This window comes from Athene cunicularia (genome assembly GCF_003259725.1).
Source record: "Athene cunicularia isolate RWA chromosome 5 unlocalized genomic scaffold, athCun1 chr5_part1, whole genome shotgun sequence".
Classification (NCBI taxonomy): Eukaryota; Metazoa; Chordata; class Aves; order Strigiformes; family Strigidae; genus Athene; species Athene cunicularia.
In genome coordinates this window covers 36,120,986-36,148,782 of record NW_020799101.1, presented here as the reverse complement: position 1 = coordinate 36,148,782, position 27,797 = coordinate 36,120,986, and the positions used below count along the sequence as shown (strand labels likewise).

The following is a 27,797-nucleotide window of genomic DNA, read 5'->3' as shown; positions in this document are numbered from 1 at the left end:
CCTCTTCAGAGAACAAGCAGGCTGAAGTCCCACGTTTCTGACATAGCCAGCAGAGGGAACTCTGAATCCAGAATCCCCAAGGTGGGGAAGCAAAGGAGGAGGAGAGTACATCTTGAAAGGTGAACTGCAGTGGAAGCAGCAGATTTACTCTGCATATAACATCTATACATGGAGATGCCTCTAGAAGGTCAACCTTTTAACTGAATCACGTAACAAACACTGAGCTCAGTTGCAAAAGGTTCAAAGGCACAGATACTTAAGGCAATCGATATTTAAGGGTATGTGAGTCTTTGAAAACCAGAATACTGTTCCTGTGGCTATATAGTAACAACTGGCTGCCAAGCTTTCTCTAGAGCTTTATTTACCAGGGATAAGGCCTGCCAATGGCTGATTATCTTCATCTCCATCTCTGTAAGCCTGCCACCAGTTTGGGTCTTCTTGGCTGATCACATGGAGTATATCTCCTTTTTGAAAAGATAGGCCTAACTCTCGGCAGGGGACGTAAGGGTCATCAGAGGGATCATAATCAAAATGAGCTTTCACGTGTATCTGTGGGAGATCAAATGTAAAAATAGAAATAAAAAACCCATGACTTCTTAAGAATGACACCCCATCTTCCTGTGACTGCAGTGGAGCTCTGATATATAAAAACTCCCAAGATTCTATAAAATGGAATCTTTATCTGAGGCATACAGGAGTTACAGGAATGGAATCATTAACTAGGTTAGCAATGGAAAAGACACAGTTGTGCTAGGTTGGAGGTGAAGGCTCAAATTTAACTTGTAAATTCTAAAGTCTATGCAATTTCCTCACCATTTTAAGAAACAAAAACCTCTCAGCTACTGATATAAGTTCTCTGCATTCAAAAAGTATCAGAGATATTGTAATTTATTTAAAACAGCTAATAAATACACAGACTAAAACCCATTTGCTGGGCTTTAGGTGAAGTTTCACTTGTAAAATATTTTACTTTGTCACCGACCATTAATATTTTTATGGTGTATTTTTTTTAAATTTATCTTTACATTATTTTTTTTGTGCATTCTTTCTTCAAACTGTTAAAGTGGTCTCAAGAAGTGTTATTTAAAAAGTTGAGCAAAGTTTCCAGTATACAAACTTTTCCTCCCAAAGCATATTTGCAAGTTCCATTGATCTATTTTTGTATGTATATATACAAAAAGAGAAAATGGAAATTTCAAAATAGAATTTCAGAAGCACAGGCAGTTCTATTTTATAATTTCAATACTATTTTAGAAACTGAGTTAAAATCATACCAAGAGTTTCAGCTTAACACCATCAATGTTTTCAACAGTTAATTCAGGTGTTAGTCAGGTAACAATTAAACCAATTTAAACAATTAAGTTTTGGGTTTGTTCCATGATGTAAGTGACCTACAGAAGAACTTTCTACACATTACTGGTAAAACAAACTATATATCACTGAAGTCAATAACTTATGGAGAGCTACTTACAACTGTCTCCTTTGCAGGAGGTGGCTTGCTCTGCTGACTGGGAATCAATACAAAGGTCAGAGTACCATGCATGTCAGCCTGAGACAAAAAAAATAGACTCTTCATACACAGTATTGAAATATGGCTTACAGTTAAGAATTTTAATAACATTTTAGAAAATGCTTCAAAAACTCCCATAAAAGGCAGTTTCTAACAGCACATCATCTACCTCTTAACTGGTTTAAAAGATATAGTACAGATACAGTGATTTAGTGACAGACTAGAAAGCCTAGCATTCTTGATTATACACAAGCCATTTCTGTTTGAAATAGAGCAGCTGCCATTCTCTCAGGCAACGACTTAGGAGAAATTAAGAATACTATTCTCTTGTTCTGTTCGAAACTACCAAGAAGTGAATGTACGCTGAGAAGAAAAAATATACAAGAGATTATTATTTTTCTAGAATTGCTTAAGCAGAACAGTGTTTTAAAACCTAAGCATTTTTACTATAATTTTATGCTGTTAATATTATTAAAGTATAAAACCCACAGTTTAAAAACTCAAATCCTGCATCTATAAAGTACTTAATATCAATATTGCAACCACCCCTATGAAGTAGAACATGATAAATGTCCTGGCTTTAAAGAATTCTTATTTGTTTGCATACTTTTGTATGCAGAGTGTGTTTGCACACATAAAGAGTACCTAGATAAAATGCAAGTGCCAATCCATGATAAGGTCTACATGTATCTCATGTCCTATACATCATTCTATGAAACATAACACAATTCTTGTTTATAAAAACCAAAGCAAATGCATCTATCTCAAAAAATTCAGACCTAAGGCTTAAGTAAACATAACTGAGCATAACACGATCAGGCTGCAGGAAAGGAAAATCCACCATTTTCAGTCAGCATGCATAGTTCCATGAGGAATCCATGGAATTTCACAGTGATTGTGTGAATAGTCTTGTCTAAAATCATGTGCAATTTATTATCAGGTGGGTAGCAAGTGCTGAGGTAAAATTAAGAATGAAAGTACTTTCCTTCTCCTGCGTTGAAGTATTTTTTTGGGGACTGAAGCAATTTAAAACTTCACTTCCACATTACAAAAGACAAAAGACAACACATGAGAAATTAAAAATATTTTTAAAAATATATTTGAAAAAATGTGATTTAAAAAAAAATTCAGCAAATAATTTGCTCTTATGTTAATGTATTATGGTTTTAAATCTTTTATTCTGTAACTCTATGTATTATGGTTTTAAATCTTTTATTCTGTAACTCTAGGTTGCTGCTCAAGAGGAGAACAAGCTTTCTGCAGAGAACTAAACTGCCAAAGTTGAATTATCTGTCAAGCATCTACCAAACACTCTTTTCAGAAGCACAGGACATAAGTAAATGAGGCCCTTAAAAAAAAAAAACCAGATGGCAATTGAGACAATTCTTAGCATAAAGAATCGCAGATTATCTCTGACTCAAAGCACACATGATGACTGAAGGCTTTTCAAACTATAAGAATCTTCAAGTAGCTTAAAAAAACCCACCCCCACAGATTTCTGCCTCTCCTTCCTTCCACTTGACTTCATTCTATGCATTAGCTGAAAAAATTTAACAGCAAATTTCAGAAAAATATCCAACTAAAGGTAGAAATTCTCCATTAAAAACTACAGTCTTACTGCTGTAGCATGAGACAACTTCATCTATGGCTTTTGCTGCCTATTCTTCCTACAATAATGCAACCTACAGCACAACCCAGGTCTTTGCGCCAGTACTGATTTGTCTATAGAGCACAGATCTACTAAGTAATTAGAAAATCTACTAAGTATATTTATCTCACTCCCCCGCTCCCTAAATAAGTACTAGTGGATACTTACAATGTTTTGTAACAAAGGTATAAATTAACTTTTTAAAAAAAGAAGTCAGTTTCATCTCTTTTCATTTTGACAGAATGGTCTTGCCTGCTGCAATCAGACCAAAGGTTCCAGGGGTCCCATCTTAGACACTGATCAACAGCAGATGCCAGGGAAAAGCATGAGAAAAGAGTAATACCAGGCAACAGAAAATACTGGTAATTACCAGCTTTTGACATTCTACCTCACCGGGCCTCTGAAAGTACCTCTGCATTTACTAGTTCCTGATGGATTTCTCACCTTATGTTTCGACTATCTGCTTTTGAACTGATGTATATTTTGTCATGAATAGTAAAAGTGTAATAAAGAGAAAAATGTCTATGCTGGTAAGTGCTAGACAAAAGAGTTTGTATCAGGAGTGAAAGAGTAAGAAGTCTAGTTATATAAAGGTCCCGGTGTGATACAATTTATGGTGGGTTAAGTCTGGCCAGCAGCTAAGTACCCACCAGCTCCTCACTCACTTCCCTTCACTAGCAGGATGTGGGAGAGAATCAGAAGACCAAAAGCAAGAAGAACTCTTGAGTTGAGGTAAAGACAGTTTAATGAGTGGAGGGGAAAATAAACAACCTAACCAGTGATGCAAAGGCACTCACTCACCACCCAGCTTTTATTGCTCAACATGATGTTATATGGCAGGATATACCCCTGTGGTCAATCCAGGTCAGCTGTCACAGCTGTGTCCCCTCCCAACCTCTTCCTCATCCCCAGCCTACTTGCAGGCAGGGGACAGAGCAACAAACACAAGGAGGCCTTGTCACTGTGCAAGCACTGTTCAGTAATAGCTAAAACGCTGGTGCGTTATCAACACTGCTTCAGTCTGAAACACAGCATCCTATAAGCTGCTATGAAGAACACTACCTCCACCCCAGCCAGGCACTACCACAATCATACAGCCTATTAATTGCAGACTCAAGAGACAAAAAATGAGAAAACATGGCTTTTCAGAGCTAAACGAAGTTTTTCTTAGAAATCATTAAAAGCAAGTCATGATGAGAGCTTGATCCTTCCACATTCGTAGGCTTCATCTTTGCAGATAACTGCCATTATACTTATCAATATCCATACTATGCCTCAGAAAGAGAACTTGAAATGGCCCCCCACATATTAACACTAGCTATCAGAATGAAAATACTTTCAAACTAATGCTAAATATGAGTACAAATGACAAGGACACCCAACAGACTTCAGTCTTATGAAATGAATATTTTTTGCAGGGAATACAAGCAGCATCCAACTCACCAACAAGTCAAAAACTTCATTAACATCTTTTCCACGAATCTCAATGCCATTAATCTCAAGGACTTCGTCCCCTTCATGTAAGAGCCCACTCTTCTCTGCAGCACCTCCTTTCACTATTCGACTAATAATAACAGAATCCATTTCATTGCGGACAGTAGCACCCTGTGTAGTAGCAAAACATTCCAAATGTATTATATATATGAAACTCAAATCCATCTTTTGTATACATTTAACTATGTTGAAAGAGAATGTAAGTAACAGCTCAGATGCATACATGCAATGCTCCAGTTTAAAAAACTTTGCTTAATTTCTTTAAACTGCACTTAAGATTGAAGAATTTAACTGCTCCACACGATAAGATTAATAATTTTAAAAACACGTGTTCCTAAGTTCCTAAGGAAACACTTATTTGAAGCAAATAGAAGATAAGAGCTGCTAAAAAAAAACCCAACAAACCCAAATGTGGTTGTCACAAGGATATGAGCTCCCCTGCAGCAAAGGGTGACTTCTGGCAAGAAGTCCTGTCCAAACCCAAATTGACAGAAGCTGTACAGATTTTAAATGGTAGTACGGCTACTGGTATATGAAGATAAGCACAAGTTTACTGTCTACGACCATTCCTCATTTTGGAGGGAGGGTGTTTAAAGTTTAAACATCACCTCTACATTCAAATTCCAACATTTTCATGGCAACCTGCAAAGGACAAGAAAATTCACCTCCTTTGCATATAACTGAGGGAGTGCCAGTACTTACCAATGGAATATCCCGAGCTTTCTCAATACGAACTATTTTAACTGTCTCCCCTCCATACACACCAACATTCTCGTAAATTTTTTCATCTGTCACAGGCTCTGGTTGCATTTCTTGTTCCGCAACCTTATCATGAGCCAGTAAAAGTGCCTAAAAAAAAAATACCAGCTCAGTTACAGAAAAGTTTCACACTTTGTATGTATACAAAATAGTAGAGTTCAATGAAATTCTGCAATTTGAATAGTGTCTTTGCAGGCTACAGAATATACCAAACTGACACAAGCAATGAAAAAAAAAAAAAAAAAAAAAAAAAAAAAAAAAAAAAAAAAAAAAAAAAAAAAAAAAAAGATAAATTACAGCTATGTAGCACCTACTGCTTTTCAAAATTTTCCTCTCAGATTGGAAAAGGAATAAAAAAAGCAATTCTGAACACACAACTGTGACTGTACTTGCAGCTTCTCCTTCCTAAAAAACTAGACGTTGGTTTACTATATATGTGACTGAGGATACAGACATAAGAAGTTACTGTGGTAAAAACTACTCATGGATTTACAACAAAATCCCCTTTATGCACCCTACAGAAAGCATGAAACAGCTGTCAAAGGGAAAAAAAAAAAAAAAGATAAACAAAGCAGCTCATGTGTTGCCCTGACCCTATGATCTAGTGCTATATTATGTGCTAATTACCCTGTAATACATATAGAACATAGCAAGGGCTCCATACAATCATGCACTACATTTAAAGTTTCCATTAGCTGCTGGAAATTGAAAACTACTCATCCTAGAAAAATATTAAGAGATCTGCACGAAGCTAAGAATAAAATTCATCCTTACTCAACCAGCCCAAGACATTTGAAAAAATAACCTGAAGTGAAAATAGCATCAATACATACATACTTTAGATTAGAAGTTTCATTTTGGTTTACCTGCATGTGAGGGGCATTCAGCAAAGCATTAAGCTCCTGTCCATCCTTATGGTGACTGGGTTTCAAAACAGTCTGTACCTAAAAAGAAATCAAGTAGTAAAACTCTAAATCTACCCTGTGATTTATCCATCCTTTCTCCCCTACCCTACTCAAGCACAAACTCCTAGTTGCAATTGTTCTTTTTACTGAAAGTACATCCACACAGTTGTTAAAATGGCTGATTGAACACAATGGTACACATTAGGCAGATATGCAGTGAGACCACAGGACTACTCCAGCATACCTTGCCTCAGTAATTATCTACCAGATCTAACCTGGTATCCAGTGTTTTACACAGATTTGTCAATACTAGAGACTCATCAGCTACCACAGAGATGCAGTCACAATGAAATCTATTATATGAATATGCCGGGTCTTTTAAAATAGACTAATTTCTCATTAGTGTGACTAGCGTCCCTTTTCCTTAAAGCAGATATTTTTACCCAAATTATTTCCACCAACAGCAAGACCGAAGATTCCAAGGCAGGTTTTCCAATGCATACTGGAGTACCTGCCTCAGAAAGCGTGTGCGTCAGAACTTCAAAAGGTCTGTGAAAACCAGATTTCTTTATCTGGTTCCAAAATAATTGTCATTAACGCAAGGACAGGTTTTGCTCAAGCAGCTTCAGTTGCCAAAAAAGGTCTGCCTTCTCATAGTTGCCAAACATGCCTTGCTATCATCTCTTGCAAATACTGGCATGCTTACAGAGAAAAAGTCAAGAGCAGGGAAGTCCCTCTTACCTAAAGGCAAGGCTGAAGATGATACTTCCCATAGCTATAATCCCCTGGCCTAATCTGACCAAAGTCACACAAGTCCAGAAGCACAAATGAATCCACAGACATCAAGAGTACGTTACAGACATCAAAGCAGCAGCTTTCAATGGGATACAAAACTTTTTTTTTCAAGAGCTTCTTACTCTTAAGGATGAGGTGATATGACATCAGGGAATCAAGACACCACAAGTTCCACAGTGAAAATATGTTTTTTGTGTGATCTAACAATATCTAAAGGTCTGAAGAGCCTCTATCCTAGGAGCAATTATCTACTGAAATGCTAACAACTCTCTCAAATGCTACCAGATGACAGTACTGAAAACAGTAAAGATAACTTTAAATTCTAGGAGAAGCCACTAAATGAACTGTTCCCAAGGAGCAAGATCCTTACAGTCCAACCAAACACTGCCACACGGAACAAGTTCCTGAGCTTAGCAATAAAACTGACACAACCTCCAAAAGCCCTCCTACTGACATCCCTAGGACATGCCTCATGATGAACAGATCTAGTATGGATTAAGAGTCAAACAAGAAGCGTGATTTAAGTAAGTTTTAAAACTGGATTCTTTAAAACTGTAGAGAACAGAAAGAAGACTGTTTCATAGAGGCCTGATTTCAGTCATACCTCTGAATCGGCCAGGAAGATATTATTCCCAGCTCAGCCTGAATTTTAGGATGCTATATATCATAGCAGGCAGGGCAGTGTAAAGGATATACTCACTAAATTTTCTTCTGTGTTGAAAGAAGAGATTCTGCTATACAAAAGACCTTCTTCTCATAGAGGTTTATTTAAGGTCTCTAACTTTCAAGGGACTTTAAATTCCTTTCTCGAAGAAGCCACAGAAGAAGCTTTAAAGCCTTATTTTATCCAATCTTTACACGGATAACCTACTAAAGCCTACTTAGAAAACAATTTACAAGTCCTGCAAGCAAGACAACCTTTTGAATGCAAGGTCAGAGGCTGGGGATTTGACAGGGGAAAAGAAACCAACCAGGCCCAGCCAGTCATTCTGTGTGTGGTGAATATCCTTTATTCAAGTTGAATTTCTGCTTTAAAAAATGTAATTATTCAAAACTTTAGTAGCTTCCCCTTCCCCTTTAAGAGAAAGATACATTTATTACTTATTTAATGAAGCACTAGGAAAGCTTCAGACTGCTGTATTCACTAAATATGTGGCAACAGTATTTTCTTAACTCTTCAGCCTAGTTTTTACTGTTAATTACATTAACTTTAGTTCAAGCAGCCCTCAAAAAAGCTACCAATTTGGTTTCATTATATGCACCACAATTTGGAGGGACATGCTGGAGTGATATTAAATATTGAGAATTTAACCACGTGCAAAATTCTGGTTTTGTTTATTCTCAGGTAAGCAGGACTACAGAGGGAATATGCATACAGATTCTAGTGCATTTATACCAGAAGTTACAAGCTTCCAGTGCATCCTCCCAAAAGTACTGATCTAGTTTAACTGCCTGCACTTGCTAAAGTGAACAGTAGCAAGTCTGAAACCTTTAGAAACACAGCCTATATATTGAGTCTATTAAGTATATTTAATAACAAGAACATCTTTAAGGTATTTGATGTGCTGTTAAAGGACAAAAATTACAAGCTGTCTTGAACGTTGCATCAAATAATCATCCTCCAATGTCAAGATTCAGACAATGTTCCCATAATTGTTGCCCCCATCCTGGTCAAGTTTAAATGGATTTAAAATCAATTTAATTACACTTGATGTTTACTGGCTATTTTTATTTAAGACTTAGAGTACACCATGTTACATGAAGATTAGTTCTCTAAAATAAGCTCAAGTGCTTCATTTCACCTTTTTAATTCAATTAAAGTTTCTTTTTAAAAAAAGAAGAAAAATCTTAAGTTGTTGGTGCCTGGTTATCGGATCAGTGAAAAAAACCTAACTGTACAAGTGTACTACTAATTTTAAGAATTTCCTAAAGAGGACTAGAAAATAAAAACATACCATTCCACTCATGTATTGTTAATGGTTAAACATTCAAAAATCAAAGAAGTTCTCACAACACACTATTCATACACATTGTTTTATAAAAGCAAACCATCAGTTAAAGAGTAAATGAAAACAGATTTGAATTTCTAAAAATGGTAATTCCCAACACACTTCCAAAAGTATAGTTTAATTAATTTCATATTAATTTTTACTTTTTAAGAAAGGATGTTTCATGTTGCAATATGAAATTGTGTTGCAAACTGTCTTTTCCTGTTAGAGCTACAGGAGCATGAGCTCTTGAACAGGTTCTCTTCCACACCAAAGTGGAAACTAAGAAAACATGTCTTCTGCTTTAAATTAGCACATGCACTCCAAACCAGTTTGAGGTTACACACTGTCACTGATGACCTGTGCACTAAAATATGCACATTAGCATTACCTGACATTTAAAATTAATGTTATGCATGTAATCTGTTATTTTTCTTCTTTGTAATGTCTTGTGGCTTTTGTCATCAAGATGTTATCAGCATCTTAAATCCAGGCTTTACAAGTGTCTTTTCAAAAACCCTGAAAACTAACTGCATTGTTTAGGGACGGAAAAAAGCAAGACACAACCAAAAATCAGTACAAGTACACCTGGGTATGCAAGATGGACACTTTGTCAGGATAAAAAGAAACCAAACAAAACCAAACCCAACTTTTCCTAAAACAGAAATCATTGCCTCCCATGCTGCTACCATAACAAATACAGAAGCCTTTCCAAAAAAAATAAAGGATCTTAAAAAACAGCATAAAATCTTCTATTCAGGCAAGACTAAGAAGTACAGAATTATGTGAATGAAGACGTCAAGGTGTTCCTCTTGAGACACTTCTGTTAGTCATAGAAATGTATGTCCTGATTTTCTGGCTTGATCATTTCAGGATGCTATTTAACATATTACAAAATACAAGTCATCTAGAGTTTTCCTAGGCATATTTTCTTCTCTGAAACTTCTATTAAGCAGCAAATAAAAAGACATCATATCCATGAAGGGGAAAACCATCTTTCTTAAGAGAAAAACCTGTAATATCCTATATTACAAAGGAAGATTCAAAAACTCTGGTTTGTATCTGAATGAAATCCAAAACTAGACCTGTGTGAAGTGGGTGTTTGGGAAGCAGTTTACAAACAGAAGTTAACTGAAAAGGTTCCTTCAGGCTCACATACATTGAAGAAGCTCAGTGGGGATCCTATAGCAGCATACAGGCTGAATAAGCCAGAGGGAAGCTCATATGTAAAATATTCCCATCAGGTTTTGGCACAGTCTTACTGACAAATCTAAACAGGAAAATCCTGAGCTACAGTTTAATCGACACACTGCACCTTTAGATAACATTTAAGTGATGTCCCTCAAGAATCAGTAATTTCTTCTGCAAAATAACTTCAAGCTTGCTACAGTGCTGTTTTCCTTGATTTACAAGATTAAAGTCTATTAAAACAAAGGAGAGTGGAAAGAGCTGTTGAAAAAAATTGCTTCAGGCAGAATGAAAACCAGACACTAGAAAAATAAAGAGACATCAGCTTGCTGCCATACTGAAATTGGAGTGATGTGCCTCTGAGCAATTGGAGAATGGCTATATCCTGGCTTGGGTATTCCAGCTGGTGCACCTGAGCCAGTTTTGAACAGCTATGTTTGGTTCACTGGGTGATAAATGCTGGAGCATATACCCAGCCTCTGGATCTGGCTTTGCTGAACACGACAGTGCTATGTCTGCACTGATACTGGTATTCAAGCTAAAGCTAACAAGTGTATATTCATATAAGGTGTAGTCACATTTCACTGCAATGTATACATCCACCAGGACATGGAAAATGAAAATAAACTTACTGATCAACCCCTCGGGTCTTAGCTGTATGGAGCCACTTGTGAAAACTCATTCTGCTTGCAGCAACTTTGTATCTGATCAGTTTTCTGCAAATTACTACTAATGCTTATAAAGCTATTGTAGACAGGTACTGCCTATCTATAGTCAAGTGAATAAGCCTCAAAGAAAGTAGTTAACCTAGCTGAAATTGTTTTCAAACAGTTAAGATCTGACTGAAAAGATTAAAGTTTAAAAAACATCTCACTCATTCTGATAGTACAATGATTTCTAAAAGTCATATCAGATCTTATAAAAGAGCTGTCATCTGTCAAGACAAAAATTAAGTCTAATCTGACCATCACAGCAGTAGTTAAAACATTGAAATTAAGTATTAAGGGATCTATTGCTCACTTTAAAGTAGAATGCTCGTTTCCAGTATGGTTGTATTTTCAGAGGCCTCCCAATTTAAGAACCATGGGTCAACTCAAAAGGAAAGTCACAATAGAGAACTGTATTTCAGTTCCTAAATGCCTGGAGTAAAGAATACTGAAGGTAAGAGTTAGATTTTTCTTAACTGCTTCCTCTTCCTGTGTTTAAACATAATACCTTTGCTGTTACGTATCTATCCGTGCTAAAAAGGAACTTCTTATCCCCAAAATATTTTTCTGGTTACTGTTTGGAAATCTGGAAAAACTGGATACAGTAATCAGTGACTATTATAGTCCCTTTCATATTCAACATCCAGTAACTCAGACAAGCTTGGCAAGTGTGTATTTCAACAACAGCTATGATTATAGGTTTCATACATATCACAGATGCATACCGTACATACCTCTTGTGCTAGTTCTTGTGCATTGGAGATGAGAGGATATGGAGGGCTGGCTTTGTTCATGTGCACTGTAACAGCATTGTGTATCTTAAATGCATTCTGAAAATCAGTATTTTGAACAAGCTGTAAAATGAGAGAGATATCCTCTTGGCTCTGAGGGTCTACCAAAATGTGCTGGATATGCTTAAGAGAAGTTAACAGTTCTTCCACTTCTAGGTAGGAAATAACAAAATACAAATAAAGTATGAGTTAATAAGATCCATAAATAAGTAATCTTTGTATTAAGATTTTTACCAACATTTTTTGCTATTCAGTTTTTAATCAGCAATGATGTATGCAAGCTTTATCATTATCCATTATTTTCTGACTTTTATCTATCTGAATCAAAAAAAGAAAAAAAGTACCCCAAGTCAGTAAAAGGAGGAATAAAAAAGCTGATACACTGTTTAAATTTAAATTCCCATTGCAGGAGCAGTTCTCCTTTGAGAGAAATCATCATTACATAAAAGATCCAGTAATTGCAGCTCAGGTATAGCTGCATGTGAAAGAGGGACTATTTTACAATATGAAAGTAACTCCTTTGCTAAACTAATCTTGATGCACTGAGTATTCACTTATTTTGATACATCTCTCCATGTATCTCAAATATTACAGAATGAGTGTTTTATAAGTAAACAACACTCAATTTCTAAACATAAATTATGCTCAGTTTTAGCACATTAAGATAAAAATGTAAGGATGAAAAGAATAGTATCTATGATTGGAGTTCTGAAAGTCACCAGAAGAAAGTCCACATCTTTTACCTACAAGTTTATGAGTTCTGCTTGGACCATAAAATATTTTAACATATTTTAATAACCAGTTTTCTACATGTCTGCAGAATACTATACATGCACCACATTCTTGAGCTCCAAGAATTAATCTGATACTTTAATGGGTGCCTTTAAAGACTGTCAACAAATTTACTTTTTTTAAACCAATCTGAATTTCTGCAAAGTATGTCACTGCTTAATATTAAATACTTGAGAAACTATCCAAAACAAGGAATATGAATCATACCTATAATATGTAGAAAACCAGGTAAGAAATCCTCAAGCAAACAAAAAAAAACCAGTGGATGTTCTGAGCATCAAATAATGTACACGTTCTCTCACACATTATCTGAAAAAAATCTGTTCAGCCACAAGAGGCTGGTCAGCTATCTTTATTTTAAGAAATTCAAGTAAGCTAGAATTTTGAATCCTGTTATTTTTTTAAAAAATTAAAAAACAAACTATCCCAATTTTTAAAACTGTCAGTTGATTCTGAGGTTAATCTCCCTTGCTGGTATCAAAGTATCAGCTTTGAGACTTATTTTTGGTTTTTGTTTATTTATATTTAGCAACCTTCATTTATTCATGATGAGCTAGTTAAATAACATTAAAACAGGAGTGCTATGAAGACATCAGCTAAACTGAAGTTTTAACATGAAAAATCACAGTAGATACTGATCATTAAACAAGGATATATTGTCAAGAAGCTTCCTTTACCTATTTTTAAACTTCAAATTCACCAGTACGCTGAACCCAATGCTAGACTCAAACTTGTTGAGCACAAGATTAAAATAAAATATGCATTTCTAACAAGTTTAATGGTTTTAATTTTGGACAAAGAATACCTACATATACATTTTTAGTTTTGAGTTTGCAAGTCAGTCTTCTGTATAACAAAGTTTTGGAAACAAGTAATCCAGAGTTACTACTCTTTACTGTCTGCAGGATAATAAAAAAAAAACCCACCAAAAAACCCAACCCCAAAACCATTCCACACATGCTAAAAACATCCTACCCACGAAAGGTCAAGGGCTTCTTCCTGTTACCACCAAGGAAACAAAGGGCAGCAGTACAAAAGCTGCACAGTGGCTGTGCAGGATATTCCACAGGTGAAATCCAGTACAGCTCACAACATTAATTAAGTCAGCCGTGTCTCACTAGGGAACTACATACACAGTATACTGCCTAACACACCGGGGGAAATGCCATTTGGAGACAAGGCTAAGAATACTACAAACAAAAATATTTGCTAAAGAGATGCTGTCAGCTGGCAAAATTCTTGTCTAGTGGGGTATGCAGACTACCAAAGCATCCAGCAACTGATTCTCTCAAGTCTGAGGACATGCAATATATTCAAGCATTAAAAAAAATAGTGTAAACCAGTCAGATGTTATTGCAAAGTTCCTACTGATACCTGCTCAGTTAAACACACCAACCCAAAACTCTGCCATTTGTTACTGTTTCTAGATTCAAAAACCAGTGAGGCATTAGAAGAGACTCACTTCTACCTCTGTCTATGTATAAACTGTTCTATTCCATTATTTCTAAATTGTCTACCCCCCCTTGATATATCTGAGAATTCAAACACACATAAGTACACATTTCATTCTAATACATATTTCATATAACATATAAATACATAAAGATAGACATCTTATTCCATATCTATAATCAAGATGTCCTGTTACTAGATGCCTTTACATATTCTTTCTTCAGTACTTTGCTAGTTACTTCTGTATTGCCCTTTCTTACAAACTACCAGAGTACTCTCCCTGTATAATTTCCTTCTACACTGAATCATCTGTGCTGGATGCAGAAGCCCTATACTAAATTATTTCCCCCCACGATGAAACAAGAAACAAATATCCCCCTTATCTCAATTCTAAAAGAGAAATAATGCTTGAAAGCAGTGAAACGAAGTATTCCCCAAAAGCTAACAATCCATTTCCTAGTCACTTGTTAATAAAAACCACATACACATAAAATCACACACAAATCTGTCTTTAGGCATGCCTAACTCTCTCTAGACTCCTGTTTCTGAATCCTAAATTACAGATTAGATTTCAGTGCAGTCTTTTTTTGTTTGGTTGGTTTTGGTCTTTTTTAAAAAAAAATAAATTCTAGGTAACAAAAGACTCCATCTCTAGAAGCTTCCTACTGAAAGGGTTGTCTTGAGGAAAAAAGTTCAGTAAAAGACTAACATCTATTTACTCACAGAAAAACATCAGGGTTCTTTTGCAGAACAAGTCCATGTTTTTAATCGCAGATCAATTAGCAATCAACTACTTTTTTTTTTAAAGTCTTCTTTTACAAGAAGTGTTGCAGCCTTTTTTCCATTAGGCTATGAAATGGCTGGAATGTGACTGAGCACTGTGCGATATACACATTAATCAAAAGACTGCCGAGGCAAAAGTATGCAGCTGCAGGGGAGGACCTGTGGTCACAGCTTAACATGTTAGATTAGAAAAAGAAAAGAAAATAGTTCCTGTTTATCACCTCAAAAAGTTAAGAACAGCAAATTTAAGAAGATATTGGCTTTATTATATGGCAGCACCAATATCTTAATTCCCAAGCTTTTTTATAGATCTCTAGAGTACTCTGTGTGCTGGTACCAGCACTCAAATGCTCCATATATTACTTCAATCACAGAACTAAGGAAAGTATTGTTTTATCCAAAACAATTTCTGAAAGTTTATTTATAAGTAAGTTTTGCCCAAGGGATAAAAGCAAAAATAGTCAGCTTTTTCCTTAAATAAAAAGTTTCACTGTAGCCACAAAAGGCTTACTTACATGAAATGTCACTCATTTAACTAAACTAACTAAATTAGCTGAACGAACCATAGCAAAGTTTTCTGCATTTTCTACAGGTATACTGCTGTGAAAAAGCCAGTTAAATACTTGTATGCACGTGTTCCAGGTACATAGTTATTTCCATTAAGACAGCTGACTAAATCATATACTGTTTTGATAACAAACATGCCCTTTAAAATGGTTTTGATTGTGTACTGTTTTATTTCTATAAATAAAATCCTTTTTTTTTAAGATGAAAAGATGAGAGACTTAGCAAAAGTCTGCCAAATCAGACATTGGCACTTACGAAATGTTTTCAAAAAAGGTCAATATTCTTATTTAAAACACCTATCTTTAGCAGAGCCTCAATGTATTAGCACACCAAAAAAAAGCAAAACTAAAATCAGTATTTAAAAAAACCCCAAACTGGATAAGGGTAGTTCAACATCTCTAATTTACTAGCACCTGCCCTGGTTTATTTGTGGTTCTCCTAACAAAACTTAAGAGATTTGTGAAAGTGACTAAGTACTCTCACCTGGACACCAAAAGTGGAAAGATGGAAAGAGTCAGTGTAGATCAGAAATTCAGCATAACCAGTGAAAAATTTCACATACTAGCAGTTATTTTCTGGACAAAGTCATGGGCTAACAAGTTTCTTGAGATACCAAGAAGTTTTATATATACACACATTTAAAAAAATCTGGCATCTCCAATTCAGATATGCAATGAAAAAGCAGAAGTATTAATGACAATGGACTCAAATCCTCCTTATGAAACTGTTATTTTGTAAGTGTGTGCCTGTGTGTATATACATATATCTATAAGGCAACTACCCTAGCCCTGACACTAATCAGTTACAGACAGCTTTTAGAATAGAAAAAATATTCTTCTTTTGAAATTCAGCATTATGTCAGATGTTAGAATGATTAATTCAGAAACTGGAAAAAAGACATGTTTAATTCTGGAGGAAATTTTGGAAGAGGCAAAATTACTCTAGAAGGATTTTGTTATATTTAAAATGATGACTTAGTTTTTGACACCATTAATGACTGAACAGAGATTCTTTATGGTCTAAGATATAAAAATAGTTTAAGAGATCACAGCATTTAATTTAGAACTTTTAAAGTTTGTAACAACTCAGCATCACAGCTGAGTATAATAGCACCACTCAACAGGAATGTTGAGCTACTATAAATCTTCTTATATCTTAAGTTTAACTCATCCAAATTGTTACTGTAATTCTGTCTGGCAAGGAAATAATATTGATAGTCATACAAACACACTACCATTATGTCATGACTTCTCCGATTGAAATAGATGCCTATGAAGCCATAATTCAGCTCCCTGCTGCATGTATGTATATATCGTGATTTAGTCTCATTACATCTTCTAAAGCTCCTTGCCTTTCTAGCTCATAGAACAGACCACATTCACTCTGCAAGTCAGTCAATACTTCGGCTCCCCACACATACTTTTAAGCCTTATTTATTGCAATGCAAAGTAGAGACAGACATAGTTAGTTTTCTGATTTTCATGGTATCCAAATACTGAGGGGAATAACATTAGTTAAATCATGCAATTTACCAATGAAATATGCTGACATGACAGTAGAACAATGACAACACCCTAACTTTGATTACAAAAGTGAAGAGGAGTTTGCCCTCCTGGACAAAATAATCTATAGTCATTTTCCTTCAAGATGCATCTTATACCATATTTTGCCTCTTTCCACATACACACCTCTATATTCTTGTCTCCAGTGTTTAGTTCTTTTCTTCTTACACCAAGTTTTCACCTAATTCTAGCTTCCATTCACACCAATTTTGCCCTGTCTCTTCTTGCTGAGAACACCCAGTTTCATTCCTTCCAGCTTTTCACAAATACTGTCTTTCTCTGACAATCTCTCAGCTTCTGCCACAGCCTGTACCTATTTTATCCCCATACTGAGATTTTTTCAAAACAGCCTTTCATCATCACAGTAATTTCTCCACCATTGTTTCTCCTGTTCAAACAGCTTTAGTCTACCACAGCTCCTTACTGGTTCTCAACCCTGTCGTTACTCATCTCATTCCTTCCTACCAGTTTCCATGCCTAGCTTTTTTGCCCATTGGTTTGCTTAGTCCTCCCTACAAGTTCTCAGCTTTTCTAGCACGAAACCTAGCCTCATCCTTCTAATTTCAAGTCATACTCTTTCCTCCCTTCTGTAGTTCCAATTTCCAATTCCTCCTGTAGTCAGTCTTCAGAGCTTTAGGCCACTGTAGCTAAGCAAGTCCCAGCAGAAGTCACTTCTACTGTTTGACATCAATCTTTGCATCTTCTGCTTTGTGTTCCCTCCAAGAAGAGAAGTTCAGGTAAGTATAGAATCTGCTTCTTACAAAGAGATCTCTGGGACAGGAGCTGACAAGCCCCACACTAAAACAAGGCCTTGTTCATAACTGACCCTGCTTTCAGCAGGAGGTTGGACAGGATGACTTCCTGGTGACCCTTTCAAACTAAATTCTCCTCAAGAGGGATTTGTATAACAAGGATAACCAGAGGTTATGGAATAGACACATGTCTTTACAGAAATGTTGCTCAGGCACACAAAAGATGAAGCAAAAAAACAATTAACAATTTGAAACCTATTTTTCACTGTGTGTTCCCAACTACCAGCCAAGAATCTTAGTGCTGCCAAAAAAAGGGCATCTTTTTAAAGCAGTCTGCATCTCAGAACAGGTATAGAACAAATAAATATATAAATATAAATATATAAATATATAAATATATAAATATATATATATATATATATATATAATTTGTTCATATATGTATTTGGAAATCTGAACTGGACTCCTGCAAATTCCCAATGCTTCTTTTTCACTCCAGTGACAAACCACATTTTAGATATAGAGATAATTGTATTTGTGGAAGAAAAGGTTAGAAACTTTATCTATATAAGCACAATTAAAGCAAGGACAGCTATGAAATGAACAATTTCAGAATCTTTCTTCAGCAATTACTAACACTATATTTTCATCAATGTCTAACTGCCAAGGTAACTAGATTTTCCACTATCAACACTAATACTTTAAAAGAAAATGTAAATTATATTAGGTGACAATTGATAAAGCCAAGACAGCCAGAATAAGTGACAACCATAAGCGTACTTCTCCTTAAAATCTTAACTCTTGTGTTTTGATTTTGAATGACAGTAAGTGTTTATTCACTGCTTATTCTCGTTTGTGCTTCATCAAACCTAATACAAAATTTGGTATTACTTGTATGGTTTTCCCCAGCCTAAAGAGGATAGACATCCACTGAACTCATTAGTCATCTATAGGATATTTAACTGTTACCCAAACAGGTCAGTTTTGAAAAGTCACTTTGAGGCACACAGCCTAACGCTTGACTAAATAAATAAAACAGACAACCACAAATCCAGAGGACCAGAAGACTTTAAATCTTGTAGGAAGAACTAGCTAAATTAGGTTTTCAGAGGCCTAAAAGAACATTAATATCAATTAAATATTTTCTCCACTAGCTCATTCATTGCTTTTTACCTACCTAGTGTCTTCACAGTACAATGAGGACTCTCCAAAACAATTCCTTCTTCTGTGTCAAATATTGGATTATCTATTCCAGTTTTAGGAGGAATTTGTGCTAGTTTCTTTAGCCTCATGGAAGCAGTAAGGTCCAGTTCTTGTTTCTTTCCCTCTTCTTCCCGCCTGCGCCTTATGTCCTCCTGCTGCTGCCGGATTCGCTCAAGCTGAGCGCTCCGCCGCATGGGCATCATCCTGGAGCCCAAATCCCCAGGGCAATCAACTGCCATTTCTCTGTGCTTCTGAGAGTCTTCAGGAGACGCAAGATCCACATTTTTTGCTTCACTGTCAGAATCTTCTGTGATATGCCCATTCATATGGGAAGTTGTCATGATTATTTGTAATTATGCTTATTCTCTTCAAACAAAAATGCTGCTATTAGGCCAGTTTTCGTTATGATGTTGCATAAAATCCATTATAACTTCAAAAATATTTCCCTTCCATCACAGGACAGTTTAAGAAACATCCAGGAAGAAAACCTGATGAAAGATATTCAACAGAAGTTAGTGAATAACTGCATTAATAAGAAAACACCTAAGATAGTTCTCCAGGCATCAGAACAATGGAACTTTTCCTCCACATTTACATAGCGCTGCTTCTCCTAAGAACTACAGAACCTTCACAAATCCGTTTCACATATTTTAGTAAACTTCAGATGCCAGTGTTAGAAAAGGAGCACTGTTCAAATTAATACTGAAGTCTGTTACATTTCCTAGTCAAAGAAGTGGAGATTCTACACTTAACACACACAATTGCAAATCAGCAGTTTTCTGAAAATTCCCACTCAGTTTTAATTTACCCCTTCATTCTTAAAAATCCCAGCACAAACCATGCTTATGATCCTACAAACACTAAATAAGAATAACTTGTTATAAACATGTTCAGAAGAATTTTACTAAGGTAAACACAAGTAACAATATTTACATTTATTGTTAATTGAGGCATTTTTATGTAAACGTTGTCTCCCAGGTTCAGAGAAGACAGGTCTGGCATAGAGTTCTTCCAAAAGATACTATCTAAAGCAGTCTGGAGCTGCACTTACACAATTCCAAGTAGGCATAAAGTCCTAGGATAAGGCTTGGACAGTTCTGGTTAGCAGCCAGTCTTAATACTTTCCTCTAGGTATCCATTAAAGCAGAAAGGATTAGATACAAGAGTAAAAATCCTTGTGTAGGTGTACAGAAGTACAGATTTGACAGAGAACAATAATTAAATTTCCACAGTCAATTAGTGACATTCCACTATAGTCTTTACATCTTAATCTGTTTTTTCATTCCTGATTATTCAGGCTAAAGAACTTAAGTGTCCTGATAAATATAACCGTGCAGCTCAAATATAATACATACAACAATGCGTTTTATAGGATATTGCCTTGCTGCATCACAATGCCAGTGACATGTTATCTTCAATATGTCCAATTAAAGTGTCATAAAATTAATAAATAGTTGTGTACAGTATTACCAATACACTTAATTTTTCAAGTTACTTTTTTTTTTAAATTCACTGAAAAGAAATGCTACAAAATATATCTCAAAGTTTTATTATACACTGAAAGTACCAAGACCAAAAAAACCCAAACCAACCAACTTTCTTAAACCAAATGTTTGTGCTTGGAGGAGGAAGGGAAAGATGCTTGCGTTGTAATTAAGTGGAAAATTAAATATCAATAGTACTGTTTTGGAGGAACAGCAATTGGAACTCCTACACAAGTTTCTGCCAGCTTGCAATTCTAAATAAGTACAGCTTTTAATCTTTATAAGGAGTACCATACAGCTCATACAGCAATACCAAAACAATTCTATTCCATTTTTTCCTGTCTAGCCACTGCTACCAGTTACTACTAAGATCTTTTAAGAAGTCTGTTAAAGCATTTCTATGATAGTAAAATTTTTTTGCCTTCAAAAGATACTTAATTGCACTGCACCAATACGTAAAAATTATTTCAATGCTCAATATTCCCACATTCAGAAAAAATACAGACAACAAAATAAACATCAAGAGCTGCACAGTAGTGGGGCTAGCACTGCAGGTACCGCACAATTATTTGGCGCCTGTAAAACTTTCAGCTAGTGCCCAACTTAAAAAGAGCAGCTTTTTGAAGAATAAAGTTGGCATTCAGACAGGGTTATATAAAGTAACATAGCAAAAAAAGGTCTCTGAAATTCAGAGAAAGGCAGGTAACAATTTAGAAAAACGATCCTCAGAAAGCCCCGTTTCCCCTTCTGTAAAGGCAATTTCACTATACAGAAATACCAGTCTCAAAAAATGGAAGTTTTACTGGGTACAATAAAATTGCAAAAAGCACTAATTTAACTGTGGGCGATAATTCAAATTCTCTTTCATCCACATTGTACTGGCCATAGCTTGTCTAAAGACTAAACCTTTTAAAAGTTACATTCATCTTTTTTCACCTCTGACAATCTGAAAGAAAACTCATATTCCTCAGTCCATATGGTACAACTAACAGGTGTCAAAACAATTTGGAGGAAGGAATAATATCCATTTACTCAACACTAAAGTCAAAACCACTATCTGAGGATATCCAAGTAAACTGCAACTTTAAAAATACCATCATAACACTCAATCACATGTAAGCTACATGATGTCACACTCACTAAAGAATCTACACATCAGAAAATGAAGTTGATGGCCAATATTTAATAACTGATCAAAAATATTTAAGGTGGAATTATCTTTATTTCCTCTGTCAAATGTAAAAGTACTAGCTACTTAAGACAAAGAGTATCTTTTGAGGTTGTCAGAAAAAGGGCACAGCAAAATCTCACGTTATCTGTATATAGAATGAGAAGGTTTTAAATCTCTTTAGTAATAAGCACTGAAGACCAGAGAAACAAAAATATAGTCTGAGGTAAATATTACTAATAGGCAACCTTTAGCAACATTGCTTACATTATCAGTATAAGGTCCATGCAAGATGCAAAGGGCATATACATTCTTGGAGCAGAGTAACCAAGACATTTAAGTGACCTGTGCTAACAGCCGCTCACTTTCAGTATTTAAGATCTGAAGTAAGTCAGTTAAGAGGAAACAAAGAAAAGTTACAGAAAACTCTGTAGTTCTCCTGCAGTCACACTTTAACAGCAATATTCATTAAACTGGTATCAAAATTTAAGAGAGTTTTAGGAGCATTTAAAATAGAAAGTATTTTTGATATCCCAGAAAGTTAGATGTGTCTGAAGCAAGCAATAAACAGTACATGCAAAGTAATCAAACTCAGACAATACAAAAGATAATATGAAATATCACTTATCAGGCAGCCTAAAGTTTGACATTACCAAAATATCAAACCAAGTCCATAAAAACCTGATCCCCCCAGATATAACTCGTTGGTAATCCATAAAAGCACAGGCACGCTGCACGTCTGGAATGCTCAAAGAACTTCCTTTAATCAAGGAACTTCCGATAATGGATAACTCCTTCCAAACCTAAGCCCACTGTTCCTTCTGATGTCTCAAGTCTGCTTCAGACATCACAAATCTTAATCTTCAACAGTTTTGGAGAAATGGTACTGCCCAATTGCAACAAATAAAATAAGCACATAAGGAAAAAGTCAGATAAGCTCTGAAGTCCCTCTCTACAATGGTCCTAAGGAATTTAAAATGTAAAATATGACACTGATAAAATGTTAACTTGGTCCTCAAATTAAGGTGTGGTGTAGCTGAGGTTAAAATAAGATTCACCTTGAAGCAGGCACCAGGAACAGAAAATTTTATTCTAACCAATAAGTATGGCATCAAAAGTCTTATGATGAGCAATTTCAGAAACAGTTTTCTTGACTTTTCTTTCTGAAGGTTTCTTTTGCAATTTAAAAAAATCCCAATATAATAACAATAAGGGAAGGTGGTTCTCTGCAAGTTGTGGATCATCCAATAAACCAGCTTTTCAGCCCGAGAGAAGCTTATTTTGTTACACTAATTCTTATACTAACGAGGAAAATTTACTCAAACATACTCAATGATTTTTACTACATCATATATAAAATAGAGTAATATTTATAATTAACAGAATTCTTTTCCACTTTAGAACTTGGTATTAGCAGTTTTTATACTTTTTTAATATGTAAAAGTCTCTATGTTACACAGAGTCTGATTACTCAAAGTACAATAGGGTTAAATTGTGGCTTTGTCTTCTTTTGAACTACTGGTATCTAACAGAGGAACCTCAGCACTTCCACATGATACATAGATCTTTCCAAATAAAACAGATTTATGACTGTTTTCTGTCTAACTTCATATCACAAGTCTTACCAAAATAGTCCTGGAAAGCACATGTGAAAGTCTCTTCTTCACAGAATACTTTTACTGTTCAAATTTTTGCCCTACAGAGGAGGGTTTGTATAAACAGCTAACATAAGTACAGCTATTAAGAAAGAGCATTTCAGTCACTCAGGTCACCATCAGGCACCACACAAGAATTTCACTCTGAAGTAATTATGAGCAGCAAACAAATATTTCTGGTGCAAGTTCAAAACAGCAAAATTAAAGAAAAACACACAACTACTGTCTTGCTAACTATACTTACTGTTCTCAGAAATACTGTGTTTTACAAGCCACACATCATTCTTCATACTGACCCCTAACAATGTCAGGGTTCTATTATCTCTTTAACCACCCTGAAAACACTAAACAAAGCACAGACCACCAAAGCTCTGTCAAGGAATAAACATACATAAATGCAATCATCTTAGTTTATAAGACAGATGCTATTATAAAATAGATATAGACAGGTACAGAAACAGAAGTGCTTAAGGTGGTTTAAGTTTTCACTTGCTTCCTGGGGACTGTGGCTGGTGTGCATAGCAATCCTAATTGCTTCAACAACTAAATTCTGTAGACTAAAATTAAATCTGTTTTGCTTCAGCAACTTCCAAAGAGCAAAAATGACATTTTCTGGAGGCTGAGGTTTTGTGTTACATTTTGATGGTGTTAAAAATTTCTTTCAATGCTAGAAGTATGATTAGACTTGATAGTTCCCTTTTTAAAATTCATTACAGCTCTAAATTCTGAATGACTGCAAGGGAGTTCAGCACTCACCTCCAACTGAATTTCATTAGTTTTGGCACAGCTGAAAGTATGAAAGTCCAACTTACATCTGTAGTTTTATCATAAACACAAGAAATGCATATTTAACATTAGGCACAGTGCAAAGGTTTTATCAGCTGAAAGCCATATATTATGACAGTATATTAAAATATTCATTAAAAACAACTGGAAGATGAATTCTAGGTTGAAGTGAATTAAAAGTTAGATTAAAATCACATACAAGATGCTTCCTGATATCTGAATTACTAACAAAATATGAGCATAAAATTATGCTAGAGATCTCTACCATGTATTATTAATGGCTCACAAGTGGTGAGTCTTCTGGTATATTTTTACTCAGTATTTCAGATTTCTAAGCAAGCAAAACCTAAGTCATAAAAATCGGAAGATAAAACACTTTAGTAATTCCACAAATGGAAGTTTGGTGTAGGGAAAAAAAAATTCCCAGCTCTTATCTCCCAAGCATCATTTATTTCTTCAGCAGAATCTTGCAAGTTCACTGAAATAAAGATACTTGGAAGCCAATTACATAAAGGAAAACACAAACCATGCTGCACAGCATAAAATTAACCACTACTTGATGGGAGCTAAAGATTGGAGTTTATGGTAGATAATACTTCACAGATATCTCCTATGGAGGTTAATAGTACCTGAAATACCCAGTACAGACTGTAACATCCTAATGTTTTTCAAAAGCAAGTTAGAAAACATATGACACCTTGATCCTATTTTTCTAAATTAAAAATAATCTGTAATAGAAAAAAGAATTTTTTAGCTTTGTAATACACTCAAGACTAACTTCTTGTATGGTTTGCTTGGGTTTTTTAATTCTGCAATACTTGACATTATTTCCTCTAATTAGACGCTCTAGCACAGTCTTGATATTGAAAGAAAACCTTTTAATATCCACTTGACTTATTTTTAATAATTTCAGAACAGAGTTCATTATAAAACCTGTCAAGCAAAGTAACTCAGTTCAACACGTGTATTTCAAAGGGCTTTCATACATGCCAAGAGGTTTTAACATTCCATGCTCACTTAAATGTTCAAGACATGGTTCAAAAGCAAAAAGGACTCAGCCCTCAAAAGGAAAGTAATTTTCATTGTTACTGTTTTCTAAGTTACATTTGTACAAGAGCAGTAACAACGTTAACTGGCAACCTTAAAGCACAGAGAAACCAATGAAACTGAAAATTCAGATGCTAAGGTTAGATTACAATTTTATAAATTGCATAAACAAATTGCTTATCATGCAAACACAGGAAAATGTAAGCACATTTTTGAATCACATTGGTATTACACTTAAGAACTGTGGTCTATTTAATACACATTTAATTTTATTAGGCTTGTTTATCTGTCGATGCAGTGGCAACAATCAAACCAGTCACAGCTCAAGAACTGGCCAGTCTACACTATCCACTTCAAAATGGGGGCTACTACCTACAGAATAGATAAGAACAAAGTGATTTCCATGAAAAACACGGACCAACGCAAGAGTATATCATGTCAATCAACAGCCACATCACTCTCACCAATCTGTAGTAAATATATACGCAAAAGTACCTTTGCAGTAAAATATATGCAAGATACCTTTGCAATTTTTATGCACAAAATAAATGAAATTAGGACAGAGTATATATCACAATTTCACTGTGTATTTGTTCATGACAAACAAGAGTGGATTTTAATCTGTTTCACTGCAGAAGCATAAACTGCTTTCTAAGGTACATCCAAAGATTGTTTGTATAAATATTCAATGTCACACAACATTCTTCTTGCTTCAGTCACTTGTAACTTTTAGTCACATCAGACTATTAGATATATTTCTAAAAGAGACCATGTTTAATTTAATTACCCAGTGTGACAGACAATGGAGTATGAATAAACAATTCTTGCTGCCTCAAAATTAAAGTAGAAATGCAAGATTTGTAATTGTTATCACTAATCAAAGCACTCCTCTTCATTGCCGAATGTCCATAGTAGTAGCTGGTCACTCATTTGGCCCAGGGAGGTGATGTCCCCTCCCGCTCCAGCTCCCCTGGTGCCAGGACTCCCTGGGGCAGCAGCTGCAGCCCCCCATTTGCCGGCCTCGGCCTTCCCCCCGGGACAGAAGTACTGTCGATTCTCATGCAGCCACAGCTTTGTCCGGTCGGGCTGCACTCAGGCCGCGAGCCACAGGACTTACATCACAGGCCAGCCATGCGACACGCTCCCTGCCTCGCTCTGCTGCTGCTCCCCCGATTGCGAGACCGTGGCAGCCCGTCTTCCAACCCTGTTTGTTGGAAATAGAGACAATTACTCAAACACAGAGGAAAAAAAACACTTTTTGCAAGTTCTATTAAGCTCAGTCAGCAGATGGCTAAAACCTCTCCATGTGCAGCAGTGGTGAACTTCAACTTGCAGCCATCACTAGAAAGCACATAGCCCCAGTGATTCAGGTGAGTGAAATCAATTTAAGAGATACATAGGATACACCACAGTAGATTACTTCTGATAATCTAGCTCTTTCAGGTCTAAAGAAAGTAATGCCCTTAGATTAAGCACAATCTAAGCTTTAAGAAATTGAACAGGCTGGTTTTTATAAAAGAAATAACACAGCAGTCATATGAAGAAGGAGGAACACTTAAATCTTATTTAAATTCTTACCAATCTGTGAAAAACACACATTGCATGCTCTATTAGCAGCAATCTTACTTGATTAGTATATCAATAGTGAGCTCCTTTAATCAATTAGAAGTGATAGCACAGGTCAAAGCAGAACCACTGCAAAGGAAGCTTTCTTTAGTCTTAACAAATCTGATTTCCACTGCAGTATAAATGCTTTTTTTCTCGGTTACACAAAGAATTCAAGTGCTTCAATAGTTGACCGAGATTAAAAACAACTGTTCAAAACACTAGGGATAAACATATGCCACAATTCCCTTTGTTGTAAATATACACTACCAGTTACCCATTACCATTGTTTAATTTCTACTTTTTAGACCAAATGAAAAATGGACATAAAGTTTCAGCAGGGGTGACTACAAATACTGGGGAGAGGGAATGACAACAGAAACAAATCAGAGTAGGTTTCAAGAAGCCTACTGCTAAAAATCACATCTAGATAGAATATTAAGACTTTTATCAAGCTCATTTAAGCATATTTTTAAACTGAATAACTGTATTTAACTTTTGTTTATATTTTGCCATCTGTATCATCAATAGAACTCTGACATAGTTTAATGTCTTTTGAACATTTATGAGCAACTCCTAGTGCTGACAAGACCTAAATTCTACTTTAGGTGAAGAGCACAGCACAGCAGAGGGCAGTCTCTACACCAATTAATGAAAACCTGAAAAAAATAAATACACTCAGTTTCAAAAAGTAGATCACCAAAACAACCAATACTACAGCTCCTTAAATGGTCTGACACCCACATTGCCCCACACCAGCACAGAGATTTACTACCCGAGCATCCCACTATAGCTTAGATTAATAGGCTGCAACTATGCATACATTTAAATACCCAGACCTAATCAAGTCTTTTAGTACCAACAATCCCTGCTCGACAAAACATTTTATACATCAATATGAGTGGATAACATGGATGTCTACAGGCTGCAATGAAAAGATGATAGAAACACTGAAAGAAAAAAAGAATTATCTTAATTTAGCAGTTATTCCAAACGTTAGAAACATTCAAGCATAACGAATGAGGAGTAAAGAAATTCCTCGAATTCCAGGGCACATTAACAGATCTCACAGGACAGTCAGAAGCATGATAACGAGACAGTCATTTCTTATCACCTATTCACAGACAGTTAAGACTTCAGATTTCATTGTTTTAAA

The 27,797-nt window shown here is 35.6% G+C and overlaps 1 protein-coding gene across 1 annotated transcript in view; it reads right to left on the bottom strand.

Moving 5' to 3' along the window:
* The window catches only part of MPP5 (membrane palmitoylated protein 5), a 33,323-nt gene extending 7,083 nt beyond the window's left edge, over positions 1–26,240 (bottom strand). The window contains exons 1-8 of the mRNA XM_026849670.1: positions 26,154–26,240; positions 18,871–19,384; positions 11,729–11,937; positions 6,278–6,355; positions 5,355–5,501; positions 4,602–4,763; positions 1,472–1,549; positions 366–549 (exon numbers count right to left, since the gene is read on the bottom strand). Coding sequence (XP_026705471.1) covers positions 366–549; positions 1,472–1,549; positions 4,602–4,763; positions 5,355–5,501; positions 6,278–6,355; positions 11,729–11,937; positions 18,871–19,237 — 1,225 coding nt within the window. The 5' untranslated portion in view covers positions 19,238–19,384; positions 26,154–26,240. The remainder of the gene's footprint in view (positions 1–365; positions 550–1,471; positions 1,550–4,601; positions 4,764–5,354; positions 5,502–6,277; positions 6,356–11,728; positions 11,938–18,870; positions 19,385–26,153) is intronic.
* Positions 26,241–27,797: the final 1,557 nt, after the last annotated feature.